Source organism: Fringilla coelebs, assembly GCF_963513975.1.
Source record: "Fringilla coelebs genome assembly, chromosome: 11".
NCBI classification, from domain to species: domain Eukaryota; kingdom Metazoa; phylum Chordata; class Aves; order Passeriformes; family Fringillidae; genus Fringilla; species Fringilla coelebs.
This window is the reverse complement of record NC_140037.1, coordinates 20,304,616-20,329,508: the sequence shown is the minus strand read 5'-3', so window position 1 is coordinate 20,329,508 and position 24,893 is coordinate 20,304,616. Positions and strand designations below refer to the sequence as shown.

Below are 24,893 nucleotides of genomic sequence, written 5' to 3'. Positions count from 1 at the left end.
CTAGAAGAGCTCCCAGGAGGTGCCTGTTCCCAAAGCCACCCTCAGCAGGGCCAGCTTTAATGTTGGATCAGGTTGTCCAGTGCCTTGTCCAGTCAGAAATTTGGAATGTCCCCCCAGCACATCCAAGGACATTTAAAACTCACTGCAACACCAAAATGGAACTTTGCTTGCCTCTGCTCTGTGCTGGGACTGTGATGTGGTGAATAAAATTAGTTACTGCTGATTTTCTGTGTTGTTGGGGGTTGTTCTTGGCATTAGAAGGGGAATGTACATACATACATATATATATATATATATATGCACACACCCCCTACAACCTGGGTGTACTCTGTACGAGCTTTGGGGTGGGTACACTGTTTAATATACCAGCAACACTGATCTCACTTAGACTTCCAGCCTTTACCTACAAAACTTCACAAGGGTGATGAACCTTAAGCCCATCAACAAAAGAAAAATTTCTAATTAACATAGATGAGACCAACACAAGTAACTTTCCTCTGCAGAGCTCTGCAAGACATGTCGTGGCAGGAAATGCCAGCAAAGTGAGCCACAGAATGTAATGTATTTACTGAAATGAATGGAAAACTAATTCCTGAGAACTCCATGAGCCAACATTCCATCAGGCTCCAGGAGGATAATCCTGTGTCAGATGAAATATTGAAGCACCAGGATAAAGAATATTCCAGAAGCAAGGGGACACACAACTCACCTGTTCATCTCTTCAAGGCAGTCGGTTGCGAAGTAGAAGCTCTTTATTTTGGGGTGACATGCTTTGAAGGCGCTATAAAAAGAGCACAAAGAATAAAAGCCACCTTTTCTTTCAAACATCTTGTCTACAAATACACCAGACTGTCCTGCTCTATGATCCTTCAGCTTTCATAGGCATTTGTCATCTTCAGTCTGGATTTTGCTGCCTAAATTTATGGATGGATTCCCCCCGATCTGATTTCATCCACGTTTGTGAGCCTCATACTTTGCAAGAATTTCAAAAGCACTTGAATGACTTAAAAATATAAATCCTTTTGATAACCACTGATGTTCTATGTCTAAAAAATCCTTGGGTGAATTTGAAAGCCTTTTTGAGTACATTCAAGTACATCTTAGTTGTGTTCCAAAGATCAACTACAGGAATAAATGTTTGATTCCCCCCACCTCTTCTCATGTATTTGATGACAGTTTTGTGTTCTACAAAAAGAAATGCAGAGGGCTGCCAAGTTGAGCTAGAAATCACTGGAATAATAGATAATAATCAGATGGCATGGGTGATTATAGTTCACATAAATACTTTTTATTAAGGCTTTAATGTGGTCTAATCCCTGAGATCTCCCTCAGCTGAGCAGTTGAAAACTGCTAAGATCAATAATCACAGCTTTTACAAATTTTTTGTGGGGGTATAATGAAAAGGAGTTTTGCTATAAAGGAAACCAGAAGGTCCCAGCATTAAAGACTATTAATTTGATTAGCTGGCAAATGTTAAAAAAACGCCACACTATCATTCATAACATTTATGTTAAAATACTGACATTTATATGGTAATTAACAGATGTAAGAATTAGATTAGGAATCATTACACATGGAATTTTGAAGAACCTGTGATGCAATGTTTCCACTATTAATAGCTTAAATGCAAATGAGTGTTTTATTAATTACTATGACTTATTGCAGTTTTCAAAGACAAGATGAAAGCTGAAGAAGCTTCACCTGGGTACAGTGATTTTTTAATACATATAATTAATACAAATGCATCCAGCAACAGCTTTCCTAACAAAAGCCCTACAGCAGAGTTGTATTTCTGTGCAGTTTCTTTTTTCATGAGATTAGGGATATGAAGGGTAAGGTTATCTTTGCACAGAGGGTTATCATTAAATATTAAATTCCATAAAAGGAGGCTGTAGAGGTATTGCAGTGTTGTTTTGGCATCTGGACAGTGATAATTTCCAGTTCAGAGCCTCCCTGCCCTGGCTACTGGTACTTTGCAAATAAAAGCAATGAGTGACTGTGAAATCCCACACAGGGATCCCTGGTGCCCACTAGATGGCACAGCCCTGTTAATTATCTCTCTCTTGATCATTACATAAATGCAGTTTTAAGTATGCTCTGATCAAATTTATGCTTTCTTTTAACTGCTTGGTATGGTATGGTTTTAGTGTCAAGAATTCTTATCATTCTTAATCTTCTGCTTCTGATGTGGAACTTTTTAATCCCTCTGTGCCAGCTGAGTACCAACAACTCCCACTGGTTCTATGGAAACAGCTGTGGGGAAGAAAGGTGGAACAGTTTTGTGTGTCTGTGAATTAGAGCAGTACATGGCACATCTTTAATTGCACAGAGATGAGCAAATACTGTACTTTCAACAGAAATTCCTTACACAACTACATTTTTGATGCTGAAAGTAGAAAATCATGACTAAACAAACACTCCTGCATTGTTCTACTCTTGGTCTGAACGCTGTGCAGCTCCTGCACCTTCTCCTGCTCCACTTGCCCAACCATCTCCAGTGGGATTGGCTCAGATTGGAGAGGATTAGGTGCTGGATCTAAAGATCCTAATCCTTTTGGCTAATCCTGAGACAATATCACATGATGGAGTTTCTGCTTGTAAATAGGATTATTTTCCTAGACAGGAAATGTAAATACGTACAGGCATTTAAATGCCAGTATTGGGGCTTCAAGTTAATGTTAATGGGTGGAAGTTAGTGTGATAAACAGAGTTGAATTTGGCTCCACTATGCTCCTGTAATGTGTTAAAATCTATGATTAGTGGATAATTTTCTAGTGGAAGGTGTCCCTGCCCAGGGCAGGGGTGGAATGGGATGATCTTTAAGGTCCCTTCTAACCCAAACAAGGCTGTGATCCTGTGATTATTAGAATATTTTACTTTCTCACAGAACCCTGCCTCAGTTAAGGCACAGAGAGGTGAAATCAGGAGTATGCAACAGGTCAGGCACTGACTGCAGGCTCCTGGCTCAGCTGTTACAGAACTTGTGAACGTGTCATAAAATGCAGAAAGAGCAGGAATTTTGTCAGGGTAAATCAGGTGAATTCTGCAGGTCTTGCTGCTTTTGCAAAAGAGGTCCCACATGCCAGGCCCCTGCAGGCAGCTCTAATTGGTTACTGTATGAATGTTCCTTGGGATCTTTCTGTCTGATTTTGTGATCATTTCCTGGGATAGTAGTGAAAATTAAATAATGTATTTGCACTGTTACACATCTGCAGGCTGCAGAAAGGAGATCTTTATTTCTATGAGATGGAGATCTCAGTTCTGTGCAAACTTGTGATTTAAATGTACTGCAGTTCTGTGTCAGGACTGCAAAACACAACAATAAATCCATCTTCATCTCCCAGCAGTGTCAAGATTATTATTAGGGAAGTGTTTAGATACATTTCTAGCATTAGGAGCTGCAGTCTCCAAGGGAACAATTAGAGATGTATAAATATGAATAATTTAGAGGAATTATATCTATATATTTACATTTGGCTTGGTTTGGAGGGCCCCAAACTGGCTGCAATAATCAAGATGTGGGGTAGTGAGTGCCAGTTTAAAGAACAATGCCTCCATCCATTGGCTGCACTCCAGTTAACACAGCCCAGAAGTTCCTTCCCTGTGGGGCCCACTGGTGACTCAAGGGGGCTTTGCTGTCTGCAAAGACTGTCAAGTTCTTTTCAGAAGTAATAAAATTATGAAACTGTAGCAACATTTGAGCTGTACCTTCATGTCTGCCTGTCCCACAATGACATTTGTAAAGAGCTCTGACTGCACACTTTCAATATGAAGTGCCAACACTGTGGCATATCCTTGATAAATTTACGACCCAAATTTGCATTAACTAGGCAATGAAAATTTTCACTTGGTGGAAATTGCTGAAGGTTTAGGCAAGGCACCAGTTGATAAGGATTAATTATACCTGTGGCTCAATTAATCTTTATACTTGGGGATCAGCATCATCATGGGGCATTATAATTATCAGTATCTTTGAAAATAACATGATATTCATGTCATGCCACAGCACACAAACTCAAATAACTATAATTTCTCCTACTCTATGATCACTTTTAATCAGGAGGATGCAGGTGTTGCCTAAAAGCAGTGGAAAGTTTTTCAGTGGCAATGCAGAAAGGCTCCTTTCACAGGGACAAGGTCATTGCACGTCCAGCTATAGCCTGGAGAGCTGAAGCAGCCTGAGATAATGCCAGGGCTCCTGAAATAATCAGGGTACCTTCATTAAATGCATTACTGAGGCAAATCATCAAACCATACTGAATGATGCATTCAATTATCTATATTCTTGTGAAAGCTTTCTTAAGGCTATTCCATCACTGTGAGCCATGGACATCAGGAGCAGCAGGCTGGGGAGCAGAGCTCCCCCTCCAACAGAACAGTGGGAAAGAGAAATCCATTAATTAGCCCAGAAAGTCTTCAAATCCTTTCGTTTCAAAAGGGTTTGAACATTTCACATCAATAGCTCTGAAAATAGCAGAGATCTGAGAGGAAATCCAAGCTGAGGTCCAAAATGTTCTTAGTTCTGCCCTGGGGAGAGCTGAAGGAAAACTGACACTGTGCTTTTGGCTTTTCACTGGGATCAGGCAATAGAATGATGCTCACTCCTGGCCTTGCAGGACAAGCAGAAGAGGACAGGGAAGTGTTTTCCAGGTGTGCTCACAGGGGCTGTTGGTTGGCCCCACTCCCACATGCTGAATACTCTGAATTTCACTGCACTCACTTCCAGGTAAAACAGTGGCTAAGGTAAGGTGCAGTTCTTGTGATGGGGGAAATATATAGATGGTAGTCCATGAAGGAAGAAATGAAACAGAAATTCAGCTCAGGAAAAAAGGGAATATACTATGAACATCTTCATTATACTTTTACCTCTGGACCTGCCTCTTTTTGAAAGGATTCAAAGCCTGGAGGTTCTCAGCTTTCAGTCGTGTGCAAAGTTTCAGTTAATCGGACTTTTCCCTGCACAAATACCCTACAGAAATCCTTCCCTAAGCTGAGTTCTGAGGGATTGTGTTCTCATGCTTTGAGGAAAGCTCTGGAAGCTATTTCTAGCTGTGCACAATGACCTTCTGTTTGATCTTGGTTAATTCACTGAAATCTGTTAAGTGCTTTATATTCTAACAAAAGGGTATTATTTTTCCTGTATTTTTGTTCAATATCATTATTAATATCTACTCATTGCTCTGAGGTATTTATAGTGCTCAGCTCATGTTTAATTTCTACAGTGATACCCTCAGCTGAAAGGAGAAATAGAAGTGTAAATTGCACTGTCTTGTACTTCTCTGACACGGTAATAATATCCCCAGACAAGAACAGGCAACGGAAGAGGTTTGATTTTCTGATGAGCAGTCTCTATTGTAATTCATACCTTCAATATTTCTATTGTATTGTGCTCACAGTTGTAGGACTTGTTTCCTCAGACCAAAACTGCATTCACTCATTGGAAAAGCAGAGGAAAAATCCAGGATGCTTTGTTAAAAGTAGGAAAGCACGCAGAAGACAAATGCAAATAATTCAGGAGATACCAGCAAAGTGCTGCTCTCAAAGCATTGGAATGGTTCAGTTAAACCTTTTGATTGCAATTCCCAATTGGAAGCAGTTTCCAATGGGTGTCTGTTATTAAATATTCCTTAATTGTGCAAAGCTTATAACATGCTTTTGAGTGGAGGGGAATGTAGCAGTAGCAATATGCACATAAGCAATAATGCAGAGTTCACTTTGCATATGGAACCTAAATATTTTAGCAGCTGAGAGCAACACAATATTGGGTATGAAAACTTCCCCCATAAAAGAGAAAATTAAGATTATATTCACCATTCCCTGCTATGATATTTGTTATGCTATTTCCTATGGGAAAGTACTGCCTTACTGAAGCTGAGAAAGTTTTATCTCTTTACTAAAGTATTCATTGCTTTTTGATTTACTTATTTAGCTGAAGCTGTAACTGGACTATCTGGCAAGCTGGCTAAAGAGTTATTCAATTCATTTTAATCCAGTAAATGGAATTTACATTACATTGCATCTTTTATAATAAAGGGAAATACTGAAGCTTAAGTGGATCTATGATGTTATGTTTACAGTTTTCAAGGTTTTTTCCCTGTAACTTCTTTCTCTGGACTTTGCAAGTGTTCAGTACTATGTATAGCAAACTTCCAAGAGCAATCCTTTATAAAGATAATTGACACATTACTTACTGTTTTCTTCTGCATTCAATTGCTCTGTCTATCCTGAATTCAGGCAAACTAATGAATCCTTCTGCTTTTTCATCCTATTGAATGAGGAAAGAAAAAGTCGTTGAAAAAGAATATAGAATTAAAGAAAAGAGAAATGAGCAGCAGCTGTTTGGGGTTTATCCAAAGAGCAACTACCCAAAGGAGGCACTGAATGTATTTTGCACAAACTGTTTTTCCTATGGAATGCATTCAATTCAATAGAAATAACCTCTGTGAGGTAACTAAACTGGTAATTTGTCAAAGGAGGCACAGCCATCCCAAACCCCCTTTTGCTGAAGACCACAGAAAACCTTTCAGCCCCAAACACAGCCCCTAAACAGAGGGGAGCTCTCAGGTTCTTCACCATAAATCAGCATTTTACAGCTGTTTGCTGGATGTCTCTCTGGAAAGTCACAGTTGTCACACCACAGCCCCTGAGGAGCTTCCTTGGTGAGGTCACCTCTGATTAAACGGGGAGGAAACAACCAGGAAATGCATCCTGTCACTTCTTGCGGCTTTTGAAGCAATTCAGGAGGAAAAGCAGAGAGACATAACAACAGCAGGCAGGTTTTGAAAGGTGTTAGCAAGAGCCCAGTGAGGTGTGGCTTGGTTAGAGGCACAGCCTGAGAGCCAGGGGGATGCGGGCAGTGCTCCCCACCTGGCACAGGAAATGTCAAACCCACAAAAGCCCTCGATCACCCACAGCCTGAACAGCCTCTTGGGCTACAAAACCCACAGAAACTGAGGGCAGTTATGCTGCTGAACACCTCCTCTGGAGGGAAATGGGAGAGGTGGAGTAAAAGGTCAGTCAGCAAAGCAGGCTGCAGAGTTCAGCTCGAGCGCTGGGGCTGCTGCAGACAAATGGAGGAGCATCACTGAACCATTTTGGGCTTCTCCCTTCTGTTATTTCCCTACATTTATGCAGATTACACCAGCACAGGCCCATTGGTTTTCAGGAAAATTTCACCAAGAACAGCATTTTACACATGAGAAACTGCAAACTCCGGACTAATTCAGCAAAAAGCAAGAGGAACATTGATATAAAAATAACTTCTAGATAAAGAGATTCACAAATTCAGATTTTCACATCTGCTTCACAGAATGCTTAATTAACACAAATGGTTGCACTTTACACATCCCCCCTCACAACTGAAACCGGGGAGAGCTGAGTGTGAACGCTGTGTTAGTACAAATAAATCTGTGGAAAAGGATTAACTACAGACATACTCGTTTCTTAAAGACTGCCATGAACACTTGCTATTTTGTTAACCTTGAACATGGACTTGGAGACTTTAATAAAGAATTTCAATTGAAATATTTCCAGCCAGAGTGCCCCAGACCCGGCAATTAAAGTGGCAGTTCATCCGAGCGCGCAGTAAAAACAGACTTTAAAAGAATGATGAAACTTAAGGTTTTATCATGGCCTGTACTTACATTCTGGTTTGTGTACCAGTACAAGGAGGAATCCTTCAGGATGAACCAGTACTTTTTCCATTTCTGGGTGAAATAACCTTTGGCATCCTTTTTCTTCCAGAGCCAGCCCTCGCAGTCGCCGTGGCCCAGGTCCTTGCAGGAGATGCGCCTCCTGCTCACGCTGGACAGGGAACTCCCTGGGACACCACGGGGGAGAGGGACACGGTCCACTTGTCAATGGAATGAAAAATGTTCATTTTTCAATGAACATTTCATCTTCAAACATTTCCCTCCCAGCCAAACCCTCTCCAGACTCACAATGAACAATTTCCAAATTCAGCCTGTGATTTTGGTTTCCCCATGACCACAGTGAAAAGTGCCTGGTTTATTCAATGCTTTATTTAATCTCTAGAGAGTTTGTTCCTCTAAGGGCTGCAATTTTTTCTGATTAAGATGGACAGAGCTCCATTCTAAAGTAAAAATGTATTTATTTAGCCTCAGTCAGGCAGTCAGAGTGTGACACAATCTGGACACAGATGCAAACACTACTTTTTCCCATATATCTTCCTTTTTGGCAGCAGAAGCTTTGCCAAATTATGGGAAATTTTAAACCCAATTTTTATAAACAATAAAAAAGAAAGATTGCTCACTTCCATGACAGTGCACATGCTCACATGATTTTTATCATGAAGTGAGCAACAATATTTGAACTTTACAGCATCCTGTTAAAGGCACAGCACCAGGAATAGGGTTGGTTTTCTTTTTCTTGGTGTTATTTTAATGACTCCTAATTGAAAGGCTGCCTTGTAAATATGAATAAACCCAGGTTTTTAATAAATATGGTTTAATTTATTTTCCTGAAAAAAAAACTCTGTAGGAAATTTCCTTCATATATCAGATTTTTTTTCTGTGAAAAATCAAGTTTATGATGCTACAAGAATTTGTGTTACAGCTGTGAAACAGGGAAGAAATTTAGAGAATATAAAACACCATCCTTTGTCCTGCAGTGTTCCACAGGCAAATTCTCATCAATTTGCTCATAGACACTCCTTGCCTTCTTCCTGAGGAAGAGGAAATTCTCCCACCCACCCAAGCAGTATTATACCCATCAAACATTTCTTTTGGTGTTTTAATTTGGTATTTTCCTTTATTGCTCACTATCAAATTTAGAAATATTTGAATCAAGTTGAACTTTTGTTACAGATCACTTATTCTCAGAGAAGGAGCCTCATTTTCTAGTTTCAGAATGTTAACTGAAAGAAGTTACCTTTTGACCATTTTCTGCTTTTTACCCTGAGGGAAGCGTAATGGAATGACTGTGAGGAAAAAAATAAATAAATTATGAAACACCAGTGCAAGTAACAGCAGTAACATGTAAGAGCTTCCATTCACTCCCCTCTCCAGGGTTATCACAGCATCAGGGATCACAGGATCTCCCTCCTCTCATTCTTCTCTTGCTACCTTCCTCAACATCATAAAGAAAACAACACTCTGCTAAATCTGCAAATTAAAATAGCTTTAAGAAATATTAATTACAATTGCAGTGAAAGCATCAAGGATTCTTTGCATGAATAGCTATGCAGTGGTTTGAAAACTAGAGATATAAAATCCCATGAAGGAGCTGATAAACTGACTGTTATTTGAAGTTTGTTGCATCAAGGAAATAATTATAAAAATATGCATTCAAAAGAAATATTCACCACAAACATTATATACAAAATCCTGTGCTTAATGACGTGTCAAAGTCACACTTCCCACCACAGAAACAAGTTTTTTGGGTTGGTGGTTGACAGAATAAGTCCCAGGAGAAAAACAATAAATATTTCTTTCATTTTGTGGCAGCATTGGAAAATTGTTACAGATTCTGGGGGAGGGGAGTGGGGGGAAACCCCTAAAATCAGGTCTTTATTTAAAGCTAAAAACAGGGATAGTATTCAAAAACTGGTAAGGATTTGCCTCCAATGAACAAATGCATAAAAACTCTGGAAAATAATCAGGTGAAAACAGAACTCCAGCTCCAGAGAGACAAAGGTTTATTTTAAATGAAGGCAGCAGAGGGAGGAGTGGGTTTGGACATGCACAGCCCTGTCTGTAACCCTGATTTAGCACTTCACAAGGGGAAGGTTTGCTGGGGACTGCAGGGATCAGCAGCTCTCTCTGCTCTCCTGACCTCAGCCTGCTCTCCCAGCCAGCCCCAGGACAGGAATGTCCCACAAAATGTGACAATTGTGCCAGGGGCAGCTCAGGGAGGGAGGGTGCAGCATCCACTAACTCAGCACATCTCCCTTGTTCTGCTTCATCTCTGCAAATGTGGCTCTTGGTTCAGGAGAGGACAAAGATGATGCTCCTGTGCTGGAGGAAATGTGGCAAAATCCAGAAAATGAAACAGCCAGACTCTGAGAGAAGGCATCAAATGTGCACAGCAGCTCTGGGGGGTTTGTGGATGAGCTGCAAATCACAGCAGCAATATTGATCTGCCCTGGTGTGTCAGCTGGGGTTCTGTGGTGGCTGGGGCTGGAACAGTCTGCTCAGTGTTCCTCTGCCCAGGGAAATGCATTAGGGCAAGGCAGGTGTGTTCCTGAAAAAGACATCGCCAGATTTCCCCCCAGTTTAGGCTAGAGAAATGTAGGGATGGAATAAAACCCTGTAATAAAATGTGGGTAAATTTAAAGAACTGCAAGACAAATGAAAAGTCTGGAGGATATACTCCCCAGAAACTGGTATGCATCTTTTAACATGAAAGTTTTAAAAGTAATGAAAGAAACAGCACAACAAATCAAGGGAGAGCTGAAAATATCTTTCTGAAATAAAAAATGTCTTTCTCCTAAAACGCTTAGCTAATTATTCTTCCCGTTTTGTTTATGCACACATAGAATGTATTCAAAGCAAGGAAACTAGAGAAAGTGAAAGGTTTGCAATACCTTGGGAATCAGTAGTTAATTAGCACTGCTAATGTAAAAGTTCAAACTCCACATTCTGAGAGATAAAAGAACCACTGTAATATAATTAACTTGGTGGCAAACACTGTAAGGAAACAGAACTCACAGCTCCAAATGACTCAGAGTTGCTATGGGAGACAGACAGACAGATGATGGAGAACTCACTGGGGCTGTCAAGTTTCAATTCTTATCTCAAAACCACACCACGAGGCCACAGTCAGAGAGGGCCCACCCTGCCACCCCCACCCAGAGCCAGCACAGGCAAAAATGAAATTTAAAAAGGGCTAGAATTGAATGGATGCTCCTGAAGGTAAATGAAGGAGCTCTCAGTGTAATCAGGGGGTAGGAGAAGTGCTGGCACAGAAACTGAAATGAAAAGCAAAACTGGTTGCTTGTAGCTCCACTGGCTTTAACCTCAGGAGTTTTTAGGGAAAAGTGTTGAGAACTGAGTCCTCACAGCCACAGCAGGGTTTGGGCTGGGAGGGACCTTAGAGCTCATCCCATCCCCTCTGCCATGGCAGGGACACCTTCCACTATCCCAGGGTTCTCCAAGCCCTGTCCACCCTCATCAGTGTAAAAAGTGTCAAATCACAATGAAGAACTGACATTCTACAAATGAAGGTTCTGCTGTTTGTCCTTTGTGTGCAATAATTGCAAAATGCTAAATAATAAACCAGGGTTTTTTTACAACTCTTTTCCATTGAAAATGGAGCACCTCAAAATTGGTACCACAAAAATATTTGAAAAACTTAATCCTCCATCTCCCTATCAAAGTATTGGTACTATTTAAATATTTTAAGAGTTTTAAAACTTTTCTTTACCTTCAGGGTAAGCCTCCCTCCAGAAGTGCCTTCCAGCCCAGCGTGGTGTGTGGTCTCCTCCCCAAACCATCACATATTTGGAACACACACCAAGGATCCTAAACTGAACTGAATTCCCAAGTTCCTAACCCTAACTAAAAGCATTGCAGGCACACTGACCTGCTGTGGTTGCAGCAGGCAGTTTCCTCAACATGGAAATTATTCCTAGATTTTTGTTTTCAACTGTTTCATGACACAGACAAATATCAAGGTTTGGGATACCTAAGGTATTTTTAAAAATATGGCAATGAATTGAACAGTTGAGGAGTTTTTTGCTCATTTCAAGCACATTTATAAATCATTACCTTCCTCATGGATGTGTTTCCTGGATGGTCAATGGCAGAACTTGCATATCTAGGACAAACAGAAGAAAGATGTCAAATAACCACAGGAAAAAAACCCAAACTGATTACATAGTGCTTACAGACACTGTGAATTTCTAAATATAACCCCAGCATCCTGCAGCACAAAGTTCTGTAAGAATTTGCTACAGGATGCCACAGACACCAAGAACTGACACCTTAAAAATGCAAGAATACCATCTCTGATATCTGTGAGTTCTTTAAGACTGGAGAACAAAGCAGGGCAGCAGCACCAGAGGCCTTTCCTCATCCAGTGCAAACAGAATTGGCCATGTTGGAAATAGGACACTGAATCAGGGTCAGATTTGTCCTTTTAATCCATTTTTCAGAACTTGGACTGATACACACATGTAGCATTTTGATTTATCTACCTGGCCACAGGAATGCATTTTTAATCACCTCACCTGGATCTATGATTTACATTTAGGTTACTAGAACTTCCATCTCTTATATAATATATTCCTGTTACAACAGGGAAATTCTCACTGCAGATTAATTATTGAGTGTTTTGTAGTGAGGTTTGAAATCCCTGGCTCAGGTCTCTGCTCTGGGCTGTTGATGCTTTGAGCAGCTCAGGTGCACCTCTGAATCTCTGCAGTACAGGTGCATCTGAACATGCAATATTGACAGCAAAATGTCAAGGCTGAAAGGAATTTTTAAAATGTTGATATCTTCTTATCTCTCCAGCATTAACCACAACTAAAATTTCCAAAGCACACCCCTGTGACCGTGGTTAAAATAATCTTTAAGCATTCTTTACAAAGACAAAGTGCGTTATGAGGAAGAATTTGAGCAGCGTTTTCACACAAAAATTAAGCAAATATTCAGCAAAATGTCCATCCAAGCTGTGCCCCAGTTTTCCTGCCTCTCTCCCCTTGCAGGCTGGCTGCTGAGGGATGCAGAGCTCTGCACCAGGTCCCCCCAGGGATGTCACAGCTACAGGACACACCCCGGCCAGAGCCCACAGTGCTGAGGCTTCCTCTCCCTGGGAACATCCTCCTGGAGTGAAATGAAGATCAAAGAGCAGGGAGAGCCCTGCTGAGCACAGTCAGGTGTTTGTCTGCAGGAATGCTCAGCAGTGATTCCTCCCTGGGTGCCTGTTACCTCCTCCTGCTCTGTGAAACACCCCCAGCAGGGCAAAGCTCTGGGCAGACGGGGACAAAGCTGCTGCTGCTGCTGCTGCCCAGGGACAGGCAGCTCAGCCTGGCTTCCCAAAACCTCAGGGCACACACACACACACACACACCCAGGGTTCCACCTCCAGCTGCAGGCTGCACTGCCTACATTGCTGCCTTAGCTTTGAGCTTTCATATTTCCCAGACTCTGTACCCTATTAGTGTATAATTCTGAACTTCATGTACAGTGTCAGCAGCTCTCCTGGCAGCTCAGGCACACAGAACAATCCTTTTCCAGCTGAACTTCATATAGGGTGTCAGCAGCTCTCCTGGCAGCTCAGGCACACAGAACAATCCTTTTCCAGCTGAACTTCATATAGGGTGTCAGCAGCTCTCCTGGCAGCTCAGGCACACAGAACAATCCTTTCCCAGCCCCAGAACCAAGGACACCACGGCAGCTTCAGCCCCAAAAAGTGCAAACAGCAGGGAATGGAGGAGAGCAAATTGGGAAGGTGGGACTGCACAACCTGGAGCTGGAATGGGACAGTGAACCCCAATATGGAAAAGGACCAAAACTTATAAAAGTGGGAAAACTCCTGACCCAGGGTGTAGCCCTGGCCAGGCTCTTGTGCTGCCCAGAGTGTACCTTTTAATAAATCCCCACTTTATTCTTTAACTCTGCCCAGCCTCTGCTCCAGGCATCAAAACCCCAACTCCTGCTCAGGAGTGAGGGCACAGCTTCCAGCACAGGCTTCCCTGGCAGGCAGGGCAGGTTTGTGTGTGAGGGACAGTGTCCTGCAGCAGGGGACACAGCTGGAGCCCTGCCCTGTGCTCACAGCTGGGCCAGCTCAGAGGGGTTTGGGTGCCAAGAGTTTGGGGGAGCTGCAAGGCAGAGATCCCTCATTTCTGCTCTGCCCCAGGCTGGACAGAGCTGCCAGGCTTGCTCGATGTTCTCCTCATCAAATGAGTGAAAAGCTCTCCCCAGATGAGTGAAAAGTGTTCCCAGGGACACCCTGCAGCCTCATGGCTCTCACAAAGCTGCTGCAGTTCCCTGCAGCCTGCGGGAGCTTCCACCCCGTGCAAGGAACAACTTCCTTCCTTCTCCTTGGCTTTTCCAAAGCAGAGGATGCAATAATAAATATCACAGAAGCTCTGCAGGTCTCTGTGTGATGAAATCACAGAATCCCAGGAGGGTTTGGGGTGGAAGGGACTTTAAAGCCCATCCCACTCCATCCCCTGCCATGGCAGGGACACCTTCCACTCTTCCAGGGTGCTCCAAGCTCCATCCAGCCCAGCTTTGGACACTTCCAGGGATGCAGGGGCAGCCACAGCTTCTCTGGGCAGCCTGTGCCAGGGCCTGCCCTTCCTCAGAGGGAAGAATTTCTGCATATCCAGCCTAAATTTCCCCTCTTTCAGCTATTGAAGCCAATGGTATTTCACCCAAACATGTCAATCTATCTCCACAGTTTGTCTCCTGGTCCCCAAAGCCTAACTCTAGGGGCTAAATATCTGAAAATTGGTTTTTATTTTGGTTCAAGCTGTCTAAAGCACTTTAAATAAGCTTATTAGGAAGGTGGTATAATTCTGCCTCTTGAAATATTTTTCAACATATTGAAAAGACAACATGGTCATGCTTTGGGGCCTGAAATCTAAAACGTGTGGGAGAAGGATTCTTCTATAAAAGAACAGAAAAGCATAGCCTTTTGCTATGAAAGTTTGCCAAAATTTCATCAAGTCACACGTCCCTGGAAAGTATCTCTTGGCAGATGCCCTGTCCTGTCCACCAGGGATGTTCCATCTGGATGGCAATGTCCCTGCCAAACTGACCTGTGCAACCTGCTGGGAAAAACCAGGAGCCCTTTGCTCTGGGAAGAACAAAATTGCTCAGAGGAAAAACAAACTCCTCTGCAGCTCTTCCTTGTGGCTGCACCAAAATGTGGGTGTGGAGAGGGAAATGAAATGGGGAGACACTTGGCTGCTTCTGGGGTTTGTGTCTGAGGCACAAAAGTCAGGCAGGAGGGAGCCCAGGGAGGGCACAGCCAGGCTGGAAACGAGGAGAAACAGGTGGGAGAGAAGAACAGGGCAGGAGAACATTTACAGGGCTGGGAGAGTAAATAAAACCAGTCAGATTTACAGAAAACAGCAGGTTTTGAGCACTCAGATGTAAGAGGTGAAGTCAAAATATGACATGAAGTTTTAATTCAAAAGAGAGCGAGAATAACTCACTCTCCCCCCAGGTAACCCTGCACAGGAGGGAGGCTGTGAAGTGGGACAAAATATTAATATTAAAATATGAATATGTTTCATCTCCTGTAAAAGCAAACCCCCACACTTAGCTGGGGTGATGAACTGCTGGCACTGGAGAGTCAGTGAGGTGGAATTTCACCTGTGCTCACTTTAATCTCTGCTAGCAGCGCTGCCCATTGCGTTCAGAAATGCCATTTTAACCACCAGGGAAACAGCAGCCCATGGGCACCACTGCAGCTGCATTTCAACTGCACTGGGATGTTTGAAACACACTCAAAGAGGTGAAAATGCTGCCAGCCCTGAAAAACCAAGTGTGAGGTGTTCAAGAGCTGATAGTGTTGCACCTCAGAGTTTTAGCTGTAATTCTGGGATGTTTATAGCACAGCAGCAGTTGTAAATCCTTTAGATTGGTCAAAGCACTCTAATTAATTATTCAGCTGCTTAAATGGGTTTAGGTCGTATACAGGATGAAAAAAACCATAAAAAGAATAATTATCATAGATTACAATGAAGCTTAATTAGAATATATGATGATACAAAGTAGCTGTTGCTTCAAACATTCCTTTCACTGTCACTTTTGGATGCAACATGAAGATGTGTTATCAGATACACAGCAAAGAAATGAAAGAAAAAATCACTGCTTTCTTCATTAGAGTAAATTGATTCAATTCAGACCTAAAGGCCAAAGTGAAGACCCCATTTTTAATATCTGTGTACTGCAAACCACAAATATAAGCAGTAATTTTGTACAGACTGAATTAGAGGGAGATGGCCACTGGAACATTCTGCCTGTTGGTTATGAAAATGGGGTTAGACACACATTACTTTTTTTGTCCTCAGAGTGAGTCTGAAATACTGAATTTCAAAAGTAAAAAAGTAGACTGGGCAACGTAACAGTTTAAGTTTTCCCCTCTAAAAATACGTTACAAACTTTTATCTGAAGAATTTTTTAAACCTTTGTAATTTTTATTTACATTTGATGTTGGCAAATGAATGTTTGCTAAATGATATCAGCACTGATAGCTCTAAACCCTGAAAATCTGTTCCCCAAATATTGCAACAAAGTTTCTAAAAGTGAAGAAAGGAGTTTAATTCACAAATATAATTGTGTATCTATTTAAATATAGAATAACAGAAGTAATTACCTTTCAGTATCTCCAGTGACTGTATCCCCTGCTCTCTGTAGAAGAAAAATAAAGAGCATTAAGCACTAAGACAAGACTTCCTTTGAGAGAGACAAGTGGCAGAGGTAAACCACAGTCATTCTGCAACTCTAAAGCAAAGGAAATGGAACGTTTATCTCAATTTCCAGTTAAGAGTTATTTTAAAATGAAGATCATGCTTAAATCAACCCGCATTTGCACTTACAAACTAACTTCAGGTGCTCTCTAAGTGTGATCAAAGCTCTTTAAAATAAGGGAGCTAAAATTTGTTTCAATGTTTGCAAAAGGGTTAATATTTGAAAGGGAGTTTAAATGCAGAGAACGAATATTGCAATGTAAAATACAGAATTTCAGAAGGACAAAACTTCTTTGCAACATTCTTACACAGCTTTAAATAACTTGATTTACCACACTGGTTATTCCTCTGAGGTTTGGAAATGAACCTCTTTGTGGAGAAAGCAGCAGCTGATTTGGGGTTAAAAACGAAATCTTCAGACAGTTTAGGTAACTTTAAAACTAATTTTATGATGGAGAATTTTTGACCAGCTAAATAATGAAATTTACAAAAAATGAAATTACAAAAAACCACCCCCCAAATAGGTTGTAAAATTCATGTGTATTTGTTTATAAAGGCAGAAATATACAAAATCTTTGCCTTTCTGGATAACCAAATAAGAAACTGATAATTTGCAATGTTTGTGGTTTGATGCCACTGCTTGCTGCCTGCAGCAGATGTCAGCTCGCAGATAATGTTGAGCCACAGATGAGCTCAGGGCACAGAAGGGAAGGGACAGGAAGTTTGCTGGGTGCATTTTTGCAGCAGAGTTTCTAAGGCAGCTTCAGAACCTGCAGGGGACAAACTCATTTTGCCACCTCCTCCTCCTCCAAGGAGCCCCCCTTGCCCCTGGGGAGCCCAGCACAGAACCAGCCATCAGCTTTTAGTGGGCTTCAGCTGAAATACCCCAGCAAATGTGAGCTGCAAGGATGATCCCACTCAAATAAGGAGCCTTATCTGATGAAAAATGATGAAAAGTGTCCTTACACTAAAAGCAGGAGTTCTCTGACATTCCTTGTGGAAACCAGGCAAAGGCAGGAGCTCCCTGCTGAGTGGCTGAGTACAAAAACCCTACCAGGCTTTCCTGAGAGCCATGAATGCCTCAATTCTCCTCTGAGTATGCTGAAATGTAGCCTGGAGAACTTAAAAAAAAATGAAAATACCCTGTAGAAATACTCACATTTTCTCCAAGCAGACTGGAAGGGTTAACAGCACGCAGCTGAAGCCAAATAGCTGCTGGAGAGATGTTGTTTTGGTGCTGAAAATGCACTGCTAAACACAAATGAACCAGTCTGAGCATCCCTGGAAATACTGAGGGCAGCCCAGGAAAATATTGTGTGGCCAAGCGAGCAGAAGAACATTGACAGCAGCACTACCCGTGCTACTGGTATAAAAATAGAATTTATTCCCACCAGAAGGCTCAAAGCTTTCCTTCTCTTATCCCTCTGACTTCCAAGGTTTCTAATTTTAGCAACTAAAAGTGGGACTACTAATTCAGTCAGTGCTTCCCATTCTATTTCTTAATTTCCTTTTCCAAAAATGCTCCCAAAGTAAAAGCAAAGTGTTTCCAAATCAGGGTTTATTCCCTCCCCCAAATGGGTCCCATCCCACGCTCCCTTCCCTGGCACAGCTGAAATAAACCTCCCTCACCCTGCTCTGGCTGCTCTTTCCAGCACCTGAATTAGAAATTTTCACTGCTGTAAGAACTCAGTTATTTCTTTCCTTCCAAGAAAATGCACAAAAACCACTTCTGTCCCACGGGATCACCTTGGGTTGTGGCTTCCAGATTCCTTTTGATCAGATGGATTTCATGTGTGTGATGTGAACTTGCATATATTAGGCTGAAAAAAGACTTACTGGAGAGAAATTTGCTTCTGATAATAAAACTCATTTTTCTAGAGGTCAGTCTTTCAACACCACAAATTTTTCTGCATTACCAAGCATTAATTTCCAAAGATATTGAATAATGTAATCTCATTAACTGAAGCATAGTCTGTAGCAGGGAAATTTAAAAAGACTCTATAACAGTGGGAAGAAGAAAATTATGATTTAACCATTGAACAACTCATAGATTATTGTAACTGATTATTAGTTGCTGTAATTTAGAAAAGAGCAAAGAAGAATATCTATACAAAGACAGAGGGAGAGAAAATTGTTGATATTAGTACTTGAAACATAAAAAACATAATTACACCTTTTAAAGTCTTTATCAATAATTAATTTATTAGAAGAAAAATCTCAGCTCCTGACCAACTCATCACTAACAGAGAGATTATTACCAGTAATTAAGTGTGGACACTTAGGATTACTGCAGACCTTTGTCACATATTGATCCTCTTTTATTTGACTGATTTTCTCCCCAAAGAAGCTCTCTTGGTGGAACAATCTTGTTGCCAGCTTGAAATGCCAACGTTTATAAAGGATTTATGATACTACACATGGAAACACCCACGCTCTGGCATTTCTATAAATGTCTACCTATAGCTAAAATTAATTTCCTTGTGTAATTGTAATTACATGCAGATTCAATGCTGACAATGACAATGGGGAAGGCTCCTACCTGCATTTTCAGAAACCTTATATATAAATTATTTTTGAGCAGTTACTTTTTACCACTTTGTGACATTAAAAAAAAAAAAATTAAAAATTGCCTTTTCCTAGTTCCCCAAGTCAAACTTTACTTCATCTTACTACGAGGCCGCTTTCATGAGTAGCAGACATGTGGGAGGCTCAGGAGACACCAGTCTTGTCATGCTGTCAGAGACTATAAAGCACAAATTCTGTGAAATTCAGGTCACTGGCACCTATCTGCCTTCTTTAGTCAGCTCCACATTCCTGGAGCTCCAGGGATCCCCACGGATCTGCTGCTGCCTTGCACCAGTGATGAAAGGACACAAAGGCCACGAGCAGGTCTGAGGCTCCTCTCCCAGAGGAAATCCTGTGGAAAGTCCCATTTACCTGAAACTTCTATAAATAACTTCTAGCAAAAAAAAACAATAAAGTTCATTTGAATCAGAATTTCTTCTCCTGAGTAAAGAAATCAGATCAACCACTGAGAACAGAAGAACCCTGAGCTGCAGAGATGGTGTGAAAATATTCAACACCCATTATTTGCTTGTTTCCTAAACAAGAGACAGGAATAGTTGGTAAAGAGATAATGAGATTAGAATGGTTTCATAATGGGTGTTACTAATGTCAGTGGTCAAATTCAAGATATTTATTCCATCTACACATATCATTTATTCAAATGCAAAGATTCCAAAGCTTCTTTATCGTTCTGTTCTTCCACTCTTCCATACTCAGATACTGAATTACTATTAATAAAAGGAAAAAAAGAAAAACTTATTTCTTCTTCTGCATCTTTCACTCATTCTTATTATCATGAAGATTTCTCTTTATCATGTTGGTTCAAAAACAATCAAACAGTCACCTTGTTACAAGGGGCTTTACTTATCTCTCTACCTCAGAGCCGATGCTTTCACCCACTGAATCTGCTTTCAAAATTATCATGCTAAGCTAAAAATAAAAATGGCCTTTGAGGTTTTCATTCCACTCACCCTTGTTGAGGGGAGAGATAACAGAGACAGGAAATCACCCAGTGTAATCTACATTCATGTACAGTTGGAGGTACTGAAATTTGTGCTGAAGGAAAACAAGAGGGCAGGTGAGAGAATGAGCTGGAGGCAGAGGGAAGGGATGCCCTGGAGTTTGTAATGATGGGAGATGATCAGCACTGTCAGGGGGAGCAGGGCAGCTCAGGAAAAACAGGCAATTCCTCCCCCTTCCTCTTCTTCACCTTCCCCATTCCCATGGGAACAGGTGGCCCTGCCCTGCCCAGGGCTGACCTTTGTGCCATGAAATGTTCCTGTCTTCCAAACCCCAGATCCTGCCATGAAATGTTCCTGTCCTCCAAATCCCAGATCCTGCCTTTGTACCATGAAATGTTCCTGTCCTCCAAACCCAGATCCTGCTTTTGTGCCATGAAATGTTCCTGTCCTCCAAACCCAGATCCTGCTTTTGTGCCATGAAATGTTCCTGTCCTCCAAACCCCAGATCCTGCCATGAAATGTTCCTGTCCTCCAAACCCCAAATCCTGCCTTTGTACCATGAAATGTTCCTGTCCCCCAAACCCCAGATCCTGACTTTGTACCATGAAATGTTCCTGTCCTCCAAACCCAAATCCTGCCTTTGTACCATGAAATATTCCTGTCCTCCAACCCCAAACCCTCCCTTTCTGCTCCTGTCCTCCAAACCCAAATCCTGGTTCTGCTGCTGGGGAAGGAAGGGGGAAAGAACAGGGAGCGAGGCTGAGCCACTGAGTAGAGAGAAAATTCAGAGGAGTCCCCAAAAGGTTTCAACTAGATTCCTCCACATTGATCCTTTCAGCAGCAGGAGATGATATTTGTGGGATAAGGGAGAGATTTCTATTTGGTGCATCTTCTGGAGGATAAATATTCCAATTATCATAGCAATAATATCAGTTGTAACTAATATTTACTAACAAACAGCTGTTAAATTTGGCTTTAGACTATATATATAGACTACACATTTTTTTGGTAGCCTGGCAAAACAATAAAAACAAGGCATAAATTCATTTGCTAAAATAACACAATGCAGTACAACTTAGTTGTGTTGTGGTTCTCTGGAGTCAGAGGACTCCAGAATGTTTTACAAATTGCAATTTACCCATGAAGTCACAGCAGGTTAATGAATGCTTCATTTGCTGACTTGCATTGGTGGTGGTTTGTTTGAAGATGCAGAATATCATCGTTTAAATATGCTCTAATAGAGCAGAATTACTTCTGAAAACACTGCATATGTTTGGATAAAGGCAGCCTCATATTTGCTTTGTGCAAAGTTTCCTGATATCACTGCAAATAAAGGAATTCCAGGCCAGCCAGGCAGCCAGAACTTTTGGAAGCAGCAGGAACAGCAGCCTGTCTCAGGGCTGAATTTGCAGACACATCCATCCTAACCAGGCTGGTCCAAACTCAACCCCAGCCCCTCTCCTGAGCCTCTGCAAGGGGCTGAAATCAAGGATAAGCTGAGCTCTGGGTTAACACTGGTTTAGTCTATTTCTTTTTTTCCTGGATCCAAATCAGTGATGAAGTTCTTGATTACTGAATGAATGAGGAAACACAAAGACTGATGATATTAATGATATTATTGTTAAAAAGAACCTTTCTTAACATTTTATTTCCCCTTATACTGTAAAACACCTTTTAAAAATACCTTTTTCCCCTTTGAGCTGTTTACAGATTAATTAAGAAGGTAGTTTAGAGAGAACAGAACTCTAAATAAACACATTATTGGACATTGCTACTCAAGGATACTCTTCGAGTATGAGGGAGACACTTGTCAGCTCAAAGTTTCATGTGCACAGTCCCAATGAAAAATAATATTATTTTCCAATCATTACAGCTGGGCAGACTCATTTTGAAGCTGCAGAACACAGAAATTACTCATATTGGCCTCTCTGAGCAGCCAGAACCCACACAAACATCCTCAGAGTGATTTCCCAGCATAACTGCAGGTAGGAAAAGAAGATTTTCTATGTCACAGATACTTAAATAAAATGAAAAGATAGAATTTATTCAGCAATTCAGAAAGGAAATAAAACTCTAAAGAAAGTAATGCTCAGTTTTGTTTCTTTCTGCAAGAACAGGAAGGAATAAATAAAACATGAGCACATTTCCTGCAAAATTGGCAATAAAAAGCTCCTCCCTCAGTCACTGGAGCTGAATATGTGTGATTCTTCCAGACTCTCTTAATTATTCCACTTAGCAGAGCAGCACTCAGACTGCCTGTCATCCCAAAAAAGCATCTGGAACATCTGGCACATCCCAGCCTGCCCCCATTACACAACACCCAGCTCTCCACTGCTTTGCACAGGTTTGAGTTCCCAGCATGTTCCATTACACTTTTTATCGTTTGTCAAGCTGCCTCTGCAGCTCCAGGAACAGTTAAAGAGCATTTCCATCACCCTGGGCCACAGGGATGAGTTTCCAACTTCCTGGGATCAGCAAGAAGGGAATAAAAGGCAAGTGAAGCAAGTGCTGTGTGACAATGACTAACCCTAAAACACCATCATCTTTCAAATGATCTTTAAAATAAAAAGTGACTCCTGGTCTGGCACTCCCATCATTTCTGTTTGACTGTGAAGGGAACATTGAAATGAAAGAATTGATCTTAAAACTCATTAAAAATTAAGTCTTTTCAACACACTGAATTCTAATTCACCAAAAAAAAAAAAAATAGAAATTCCAATCTATTCTCCAGTTTTTTAACATATGGTACTACAAAGGAAAATATCCAATTATTCTGTAGATAATAGGCCCAGAACATTTATCACCAAGTAAAACCAGATAGATATCATTTTCCAATTGGAGAACTTAATGTGGTAACCAGCAAATTGAATTTCAGAGCTTCAGAAAGTTGTGCAAGTCTGAGGCTATAAAACCTCAGAGTTGAGCACCATGTGGGTTTCCAGACTGGATCTGGAAGGAGAACTTCAATATTCTCCTTTTAGATGGAAGCTGGTTGCCACAGAGCAAAATGGAACTGGGCAGCAGGATAGGCACAGTTTTCTATCACTTTTTGTAAAATCCTGAAGGTTTTCCAAGATTTTTTGTGGTTTGTTTTATGGTCAGAAATGCAAAATGAAAATTTCCCAGGTATATCTGGTCTACTGAGCTGGATTCCTGTGGGATAAGTTAATTTGCTGCAGAGTGAGCTTTGGTAATATAAAATAAAAGCATATTCAGGTTTTAACTCTATCCTTGTAAGCCCATATTTAGGTTCAACCTGGTAAATGATGTCACTTCAGAAGTGAAGCATTAGTAAACATGGAAAGTCATGTTCCAAGAGATACTCTATTAATTAATAATTATTTATAACAGCCTTGCTAATTGTAATTGACTCTTGCTTAGGTTCTGTGGCATTGCATATCAATTAAATTAGAGTTATAAATATATCCTGGAAGGGGGCAGTGTTTCTTGACAGGAATATTTTACTGCAACATGGCTTCATGCATCATTTTATATCCTGGGCATGCTGCCAATATTGCATTACCTAAATATCCATTTTATATAGGAACTCTGCATCCTCCCAGCAACTTATGAAATCAGGCTAATTGTTTAATTTTAGGTTCCAAATCAACATTCCTTCCAAAGCATTAATCTAGTGGTGAATCTCTGCAATTACCAATTTTGCAAAACTTCTTACGTCTGGCAATTTAAACTACTGTTAAGTAAGTGCCTTTTTGGATTTTTTTGCTACAGATTTATGTAAGTGCTTAGAAAATTAAGCAATGGCTAAGTGATGCTCAATTCCTCCTTCCATCAAGCCATCTTTGTTTGATTACAAAACATTATCACCTTCCCTTCACTAAAGATGATGAAAATCCTATTTATCCTCTCCATTTCCCAAAGCATTTATCTGGCCTGAAATTTTGATCTATATCCAGAAGTTGTACTGGGCACGTGTCAGGAGGAGAGGATTTCATGGAAATGTGGTTCCACCAGCTCTGCACTTTTGCCTTCCATTGAAAAACACAGAGCAAAAGAAAGAAGAAAAGCTAAACCGGTTTTGTCAACTTTTAAAATGAAAATGTAGCAAAAGCTGTTCTAAGATGATTTGGTCTCATCATCCAAAAAAGGTTTCTATATCAAAATGCTTATGGAAATCCTGGTAACACCTTTAGATATTAAGAAAATGAGCTGACCTACTTAAAACTTGAATTCATATCTAAGAACACAACAACTCTGTTACTTTTCCTTTTTGCTATCAAGCTGCCATGGAATGTTCTTTGATATTTCACATTTTTGTTCTGGGTAGCTCTCTTTCAAGATAAACATGCCCACTTTTTTTTTGCTTGGCTTTTCAGAATTCTTTCAGTATTCCAAGTGGAAAGACATTAATGTGAATGATTCTGTGCTGGCAAGAACCCACAAAATCTGTGTCAGCAACTCTGTGTGTTTGTCGACTCAGTTCCTCTTGTATATTTATAAGGCAGTTGACAAAGTGCCTCAGATATTCTGATTCCTGTGATTATCTCCTGAAGGACTGCAAAGGTCTCTTTTAATGCTTCTCCAAAAATTTATGGTGATAAAAGAATTCATACTGCTCTGTCAGTCCATTAGAATCATTTTACCTGTGCCCTCCTCTGTAATCACTGCACATGGGACTGGGTTTGTGAACACTCACTCACTCCTAGGGTGGAACAATCACTCCATGTTGTCTCTTCCTGTGTTCCAGTTTCCAGCTTTTCCTTCAGACCCTTTAGAGTTGACATTTTATGTCATTCAGGTATTTTTAAATATTTACTTTATTATTATCCAATATCACACTGCTCACATCAATTAATTGCATGATGCTGTGGGAATCATGCAAGAAACTACAACTTCAGTCCTGAAATCAAGGGTGGAATTTGCTTCTTACCCAAAATGACCCATTTTCTCTCTCTTCAGAACTTAGGTGAGCCAGCAGATCATCAACAGAATTATAAAGACTGACTGAAACCAGCTGATTC

General features: G+C 40.9%; 1 protein-coding gene across 1 annotated transcript in view; it reads right to left on the bottom strand.

The window, feature by feature from the left end:
* LOC311158000 (connector enhancer of kinase suppressor of ras 2-like) overlaps positions 1–24,893 on the bottom strand; it is a gene marked incomplete at both ends in the record, with an annotated part of 163,244 nt that overhangs the window by 13,254 nt on the left and 125,097 nt on the right. Inside the window, 6 exons of the mRNA XM_084213090.1 lie at positions 710–781; positions 6,192–6,265; positions 7,644–7,819; positions 8,890–8,938; positions 11,727–11,775; positions 16,291–16,325. Coding sequence (XP_084069216.1) covers positions 710–781; positions 6,192–6,265; positions 7,644–7,819; positions 8,890–8,938; positions 11,727–11,775; positions 16,291–16,325 — 455 coding nt within the window. The remainder of the gene's footprint in view (positions 1–709; positions 782–6,191; positions 6,266–7,643; positions 7,820–8,889; positions 8,939–11,726; positions 11,776–16,290; positions 16,326–24,893) is intronic.